We start from the raw sequence: 8,023 nt of genomic DNA on the forward strand, positions 1-8,023 counted from the left end.
ATAAGTGCTGTAAATCAAAGCAAATTCTTGGCCAAAGGGCCAGACTTGCTGGTTCCGCCCAGTTCTGAATCTGGTCAGGGACCAGCTAAAGGATGAAGGGGAAGGACTGAGGTGGTAGGAATGAAGAGGTGATAGTCTCTTAAAACTTCTAACGCTTAATCGCTTACACATCAGGGCTCTTTTTTATGCCTCCTGCAGTGTCTTCTCTAGAGTAAGTACTTTTTCCTAAAAATCATACAGGATTCTCCAACAGTGGATTCAGGAAGAATATTAAGTTTTGCCTAGGTTTTTCCCTTTATCCCACTTATCTCCTTGAAGGTAAGGAAAGAAAAATGTGCAAAGTACATTCTGGAAGTAGTCTCCCAAGTCACTTTTCCTACTTCAGTTAGTTGAAACATGGCACATTTTCCAAAACCATCATCCTTTCTTGCTCACATTATATACCAGACAGACACCCAAGCATTGTAATAATTGATCTAAAAAAAAAAAAACCCAAAAACAAAACCTCATTAGGATTTTGGAAAATAGGTAAAGTTATTCTAATATTTGAAGTGATTTTTCTGTGTAAAGTTACCCCAGTGGAAATTTAAACGATGCAAATTCAAGATAGTTCGTGAATTAGGTAAAATATTCAGTCACTTAATTATAGTATATTGATTTTTCAGGCCATTAATCTCACTGAGAAAGTTGCTCTTGATTAGTTTCCAGGACATATACTTCTTCTTTACTACTAATATTAAAGGGATTTCTGAGACCAGAAATGAATAATGACCAAATTTGTAGAAACAATTCTAATTTTTAGGCTCTCCTGGATCAAGTTTGATCTTATGGCAACTAAAAGGCTGCGTAGTGTGTTCACCTGCTTTTACATCATTCTGTGATTTAGGCTTTTATATTTGGGACATTAACTTCTAGTGAAAATGATTTTTCAATTATAGGCTCAGATTGCAGTTTCTAGGTCTTAGGTAGGAAGTACTCAGTCTTGAAAAATAGCTGTTACTAATCTAATTTTACTATAGAACATTAATAATATTAATCTGGAAAAATGTTAAGCCTACTATCACTCTTAAATCTACTAAATTTATTTAATGCTTTCTACATGTCATGTACTATGCCATGTATTGGGTGAGTTTGAAAGGAACTGAGTGTAGAGTATAAAGATGAATGAAAGGAAGGAACCCACAGAGTAGTGGGGGAGATAGGCACAGACATAAAAACAGTATTTTTAATTCAGGGTGCTAAGTGCTTTAGTAGATGTGTGTAGACAGTACTTTGGCAGCCCAGGAAGGAGGTGCACTTCTCCTTGAGGCATTGGAGGAGGCTGTATCAAAAATGTGGCATTTGCCTTGGGTCATGAAAGATATATAGCATTTGCCAAGGTGAAGAAAGTGTAGGATACTCAAATCAGAGTATAGTATGTGCGGAAATGAAAGTAAATGTATGTTGTAGTGTGACTAGATCATTGGGTTTATAAGGAAAGGTGGAAGATGAGCCTTATAAATTAGATTGAAGTCAGATTATGAGACACCTTTACCGAGGTAAAGACTTTATTTTCTAAGATGAATAGTTGTTTTAGGCAGTGGAGTGATCCGATTAGGTTTGTGCTTTTCAAAGATAATTCTGACAACCATGTGAAGGAGGAACCGTTTTGGAAGCAATTAAAGGGCCTCAACCACGGCAGTGCCAAATAGCAATCATGTCGACTCCAGAGGTGGTAGAACCTTAAATTTATGGTGGAGGAATACTGACAATGGCATCTGTTTAGTCTTATTTCAGTTCTGTACTTAAATGTACGATAATAAATGTGGTGAAAACCACATTGTCAAATATTTTTTGAGTACTTGCATTGTGTCAGACAGTGTTATCAGTATATGGGATACGTCAGTGACTAAAACTGCCCTTCTGGGAATTATATTCCAACAGAGGGACATAGTCAATAAATAGTAAATAAATAAGTAGTGTATGTACTATTTTATAAGGTGATAATGTTGTGGGAAAAGAGAAATTAGAGCGAATAAAAGGAATCCAGAATGTAAAGGGAAAAGAGGAGTTTGCAGTGTTAAATAGGATGCTCAGGATAGGCCTCGTTGAAAGGGGGAGATTTGCATAATTATATAAAGCTGTTAGGGCTTCCCTGGTGGCACAGTGGTTGAGAGTCCGCCTGCCGATGCAGGGGACACGGGTTCGTGCCCTGGTCCGGGAAGATACCACATGCCGCGGAGCGGCTGGGCCCGTGAGCCATGGCCGCTGAGCCTGCGTGTCCGGAGCCTGTGCTCCACAAGGGGAGAGGCCACAACAGTGAGAGGCCCGCGTACCGCAAAAAAAAAAAAAAAAAAAGAGTAGCTCCCAATCTCCGCAACTAGAGAAAGCCCACGCACAGCAACAAAGACCCAACACAGCCATAAATAAATTAATTAATTAATTAAAAATAACAAAGGTAGAAGCAATCCAAATGTCCATAAACAAAATGATAGCTACCTACATACATACATAAAAAGGAATGAAATACACATACTACAATGTGGGTGAACCTCAAAAACATGCTAACTGAGGGGGTTGGGATGAATCGGGAGATTGGGATTGACATATATACACTATTGATACTATGTATAAAATAGACAACTAATGAGAACCTACTGTACAGCACAGGGAACTCTACTCAGTGCTCTGTGGTGACCTAAATGGGAAGGCAATCCAAAAAAGGGGATTTATGTACACATATAGCTGATTCACTTTGCTGTACAGCAGAAACTAACACAACATTGTAAAGCAGCTATACTCCAATAAAAATTTTTTAAAAAACATTATGCTAAGTGAAAGAAACCAGACACAAAGGGTCCCATATTACATGAGTCTATGAAATATCCAGAATAGGTAAATCCGCAGAGACAAGAAAGCAGCTTGGTGGTTGCCAGGGGCTGGGGGGGAGACATACAGGGAGGGACTGCTTAATGGCTACAGAGTTTTCTTTCGGGGTGATGGAAGTATTTTGGAACTAGATAAAGGTAGTGGTTGTACAACACTGTGAATGTTCGAAGTGCCACTGAATTGTATACTCTAAAATGGTTATGTTATATGACCTTTATGACCTTTACCTCAATTTTTAAAAAAGCCTAAAACCATAAAGCTTTTAGAAGAAATATGGAATGTCCTTTGTACTCAGGGGTAGATGAAACTTTTAAAAATAGAACCCAATAACCATTAAAAAAAAGACAAAAGGACTAACAAAATAGATTGCCAGGCAGTATTAAGGGCCACTTGCAGTGTGGAGTCATGAACTTAAAATGACACCAGTCAGTGCGGTTGTGTGTGTTTTTCTGTTTATTTTCAGCTGCCCCAGGGTAAACATGGAGTAGACAGAGTTGGATTTCATCAAGATTAGTGGCTTTGCAAGGTAAGATGAACCAAAAGAGAGACAAGGACTTTGAGAGTCTATGTATAAGAGAGTGATTATAATCCGTAAATGGGAACTTAAACTGGGTAAGTAGAGAATTGATAATATGGGGTGGAGGACAGCAAAAATATGGTAAGATAAGAGAGCTGTAAGACAGGATGGGTCTCAGCATTGTTGGAGTCTAGAGTATAATTTGATGCTGTTCAGGGATATACCTGAGTATATCAAGAGTTTTATTTTTATTTTACAGAACTGAAAGTTTCACAAAAGAGGTTTTGAAGCTGAGTTCAAACAATTTGTTATATGTTTTCTTAGGCTGTACTGGCTTTTCTCCTTAGTCCTTGAAAGCCTCTAGGAAGCTACTCTTGAGCAACAGGTGCTGTGGCTTCCTGCTGATCCTAAGGTGTATCTGGAACTGTGGAGCTCTTCAGAATCAAGGATGACTCTAGGCATTATAGGAACAAATTTACCAGTGCTGTGGCCAGCATTAGAAGAAAAGCAAAAACTCCGAGAGTTGTTTGCTTTTTGATATTTTGGATTTAAAAGGTTGTGGTAAAAAATATGCTTGCGGGACTTCCCTGGTGTCCAGTGGCTAAGACTCTGCGCTCCCAATGCAGGGGGCCCGGGTTCAATCCCTGGTCAGGGAACTAGATCCCGCCTGCTGCAACGAAGATCCCACGTGCCGCAACTAAGACCTAACGCAGCCAAATAAATATATATATATTTTAAAAATATTAAAATATGTATATATATGTACTTGAAGAATTATAAAGTCTTAGAGTTGGAAAAGAAGTGTATGTTATCTACAGTTTTAGCTGTAGTGCTTTAAGAGCCCGTACCTCACAAGACAGGTTATTTTATTACAGACAGCTTTTCAATTAGAGAGTACTTTGTTAAAAAGTTCTTTCTATTGGGCTGAAGTTTTTCTCTTGTAACTTCTTCCTATTAGCTTTAGATATGAATTCTGAAATACTACCTGGGAAAAGTCTAATTGCTCTCGAACTTCCTTTTTTTAATTTTAATTTATTTATTTACTTATTTATTTATTTTTGGCTGCGTTGCATCTTCATTGCTGCATGCGGGCTTTCTCTAATTGCAGCGAGCGGGGGCTACTCTTCGTTGCAGTGCACGGGCTTCGCATTGCGGTGGCATCTCTTGTTGTGGAGCACGGACTGTAGGCGCATGGGCTTCAGTATTTGTGGTGCACAGGCTTAGTTGCTCCGTGGCATGTGGGATCTTCCTGGACCAGGGCTCGAACCCGTGTCCCCTGCATTGGCAGGCGGATTCTTAACCACTGTGCCACCAGGGAAGCCCTCGAACTTCCTTTTAAACAGTACTTTTCCTCCCTTTATATTCTAATCAATAGCTAAATCCATCCTTTACCTCCATCCCTCTTCCACATTTCTCATCTAGATAACCATGGCCTCTCTGCCTTCTGTCTGGCACTCATCCAATCAGTTCTCTACACTGTTATCAGAGTGGTGATATATCCAAAACACTAAATAATAATAATTTTAATATTACTTAATTTTATTTTTAATATTATTCAGTTTTATATTATAAATTTATTATTGTTATTGCAAGTACTCATAAAGCACTATGTGCCAGGCACTGTTCTAAGCACTGTACTCATTTACTCCTGGTAATAACCCTATGAAGTAGGTTCTGTTATTATCCTCATTTTTCAGACGTGAAAACAGGGTAAAGAAGTTAAGAAACTTGCTGAAGGCTACACAGTTAGTAAGCAGTAGAGACAAGTTCAAACCCAGACTTCTAGATTCAGAGTACATGCTTTCAGATACTACATCAAGCTGTTTCTTCACCTCCCCCCCTTAAAGCACTTCCATGTTTCCCATTATAAGTAGGGTCAGGTTTGACGTGGCGCATACTGCCCTTCATGATCCAGCCCCTTTCCTCTTCTAACGCTTCATGTCCTACTATTCCCCACTACTTGCTTTATATCCCGTGAAACTAAATTACTTGTATTACCCAAGTACACTGTGTTTTTGTCACATATATGTGCATTTACTACTACCTCCTTCAACTTGCTAATTATTTTTTCAAATTTTAATGCTGTATCATTGCACTGACCATATTTAATGGAAACTACATATATCAGAAACTCCTCGAAGGCAGGGACTGTATCTTACTTTTCTTTTATTACCATGAATTGCACTGAATAAAGTTCCAAGTTTTAATTTTATTTGCAGATGATGATTCATGGTGATGGCTTGCAGGGTCATAAACAAAAGAAGGCATGTGGGACTTCAACAGCTTTCATCGTTTGCAGAAACAGGAAGAACTTTCCTAGGCCCAGTAAAATCATCCAAATTTATTATAGATGAAGAGTGTCATGAAAGTGTGTTAATCAGTTCAACAGTAAGGCTTCTTGAAAGTTTGGATTTAACCAGTGCAGTGGGACAACTTCTCAGAGAAGCAGTTCAAGCACAAAATAACACATACAGAACTGGAACCAGTACTCTTTTGTTTCTTGTTGGTGCATGGAGCAGTGCTGCTGAAGAATGTCTTCATTTGGGTGTCCCCATTTCATTAATAGTGTCTGTAATGTCAGAAGGCTTGAATTCATGCATTGAAGAGGTAGTTTCCCTTCAAGTACCTATCCACAATGTATTTGACCGTACGGTTAACACAAAGACATTTTCTGGACCTGAAACATTTAGTGTCGGCGTATACCCTTTTCTCCAAATCCCTTCAGGTACTGGTTTGATACAGAAAGAGCGTGATCTCAAAGATGTTGCCTCTCAGTCACTGGCCGTTTACAGTCTTTCTGGGAGACCTGTTAAATCACCTCAACTCTTTAGGTCTCAGGATAAGGTTGAAGCAGATGAAAACACATCACAAACTCCTCAAACTCTGAAAAACAGTCTGCTTGCAGACACCCGCTGCAGAAAGTCAGTACTAACCCACAGTAGACATTTTAGTAGGACAGGTAATAATCAATGGATAAGCAAACCAGACGGAGTTCTAGAACAACTTAGTGCAGCTCCTCCCAAGACTTACAGATGTGATGATTTGGTGGAGTTGGAGGTGGGTTTGAGTCACGGAGGTCACAGCAGCATGAAGTTAGTAGACGAAGCAGTACGGCTACAATATCAGAACGCAGGTATGCAACAAGGCAGCTGTACAGTGCCATTTCTTTTTGACATTTCAAGAATCTTCACTTGCTGCTTACCGGGCTTCCCTGAAACTTTTTCTTGTGTCTGTCCAGGATATATCACTGTTGTATCAATATCTAGTACTGCTCTGATCAAGGAATTGCAGAATGAGCCTATTCGCGTTGTTCTTGTTGAAGGTGATCTCACAGAGAATTATCGCCACCTGGGGTTTAATAAGTCTGCAAGTATTAAAACAGTATCAGAAAGCTTGAAGGTTCAACAAGATGGCTCAGAAGAACTGTGGACAGATCATGTGTTACAGGTATTAATCAAGTTCAATGTGAACCTTGTCCTGGCACAAGGAAATGTGTCTGAACGCTTAATTGAAAAATGCACAGACAGCAAGAGGTTGGTAATTGGATCAGTGAATGGCAATGTAATGCAGGCTTTTGCAGAGGCTTCAGGAGCAGTGCAGGTGACCTACATTACACAAGTGAACGAAAACTGCGTGGGCAGTGGGGTCTGTGTGACCATCTGGAGAAGCATTCCCTTTGATGCTGCAGATGAGATCAACAGGATGGCAATCATGTTAAAAACAGAAGGAATTAATTTGGTTACAGTAGTGCTGACTAGTCCAGTCACTGCCCAGGTGCAAACCAAAGAAGATACCTTCTGGACGTGTGCCTATCGTCTGTATCATGCTCTAAAAGAGCAAAAGGTATTCCTTGGGGGTGGCGCAGTTGAATTTTTGTGTCTTAGCCATCTTCAGATTCTTGCGGAGCAGTCTGTGAATAAAGGAAACCAAGGCTGTTCAGGATGGCTTCATAATACTTCCTCTTGGCTGGCCTCATCTGTGACACAGTACAGACCGACTGTGCTTAAACTCCTGGCAAATGGATGGCGCAGATACCTTTCAACTCTCCTGTATAACACTGCCAGTTACTCATCAGAATTTGAAGCCGGCACATTCATTCAACATCATCTACAAAATGCTACAGACTCTGGCTCTCCTTCCTCTTACGTCTTGAATGAATATAGTAAACTAAATAGTGGGATTTTAAATTCAGACATTTCAGATAAACTGGAACAGATTACAAGAGTTTATGACGTTGTTACACCAAAGACTGAGGCATGGCGCCGAGCCTTGGATTTAGTACTGTTAGTTCTTCAGACAGACAGTGAAATTATCACTGGACTTGAACAAACACAGATAAATTTGCAGGAATCAGAGGGCTTTTTATTTTTGTAGTGTTATTGGCTAAGTCTTTGGAAAATAATCTTTGGTAATATGTCGTGCTAATAATAAATTTTCTAGTAGCCAAGTTACAGTTTCTAAAATGCCAGCTTTTACCAAGAGAAAATAATTGATGTGTGTCAATAACTGTACAGAGTCGGAGATTTCACCCTACTTACAATTTTGTTCTCTGTTTCTATATTTTTATTCTGTAGCTGGACATGTCTCTTTTTTTAACATTTTATTGGAGTATAATTGCTTTACATTGTTGTGTTAGTT

The 8,023-nt window shown here is 39.3% G+C and overlaps 1 protein-coding gene across 1 annotated transcript; it reads left to right on the forward strand.

Moving 5' to 3' along the window:
• The first annotated feature begins 5,614 nt into the window (after positions 1-5,614).
• On the forward strand, positions 5,615-7,759 carry BBS12 (Bardet-Biedl syndrome 12). The gene has a single exon (XM_060147431.1). The coding sequence runs from the start codon at positions 5,615-5,617 to the stop codon at positions 7,757-7,759; it is 2,145 nt and encodes a 714-aa protein (XP_060003414.1).
• The last annotated feature ends 264 nt before the right edge of the window (positions 7,760-8,023 follow it).

The sequence above is a fragment of the Lagenorhynchus albirostris genome, chromosome 4, assembly GCF_949774975.1.
Source record: "Lagenorhynchus albirostris chromosome 4, mLagAlb1.1, whole genome shotgun sequence".
NCBI classification, from domain to species: domain Eukaryota; kingdom Metazoa; phylum Chordata; class Mammalia; order Artiodactyla; family Delphinidae; genus Lagenorhynchus; species Lagenorhynchus albirostris.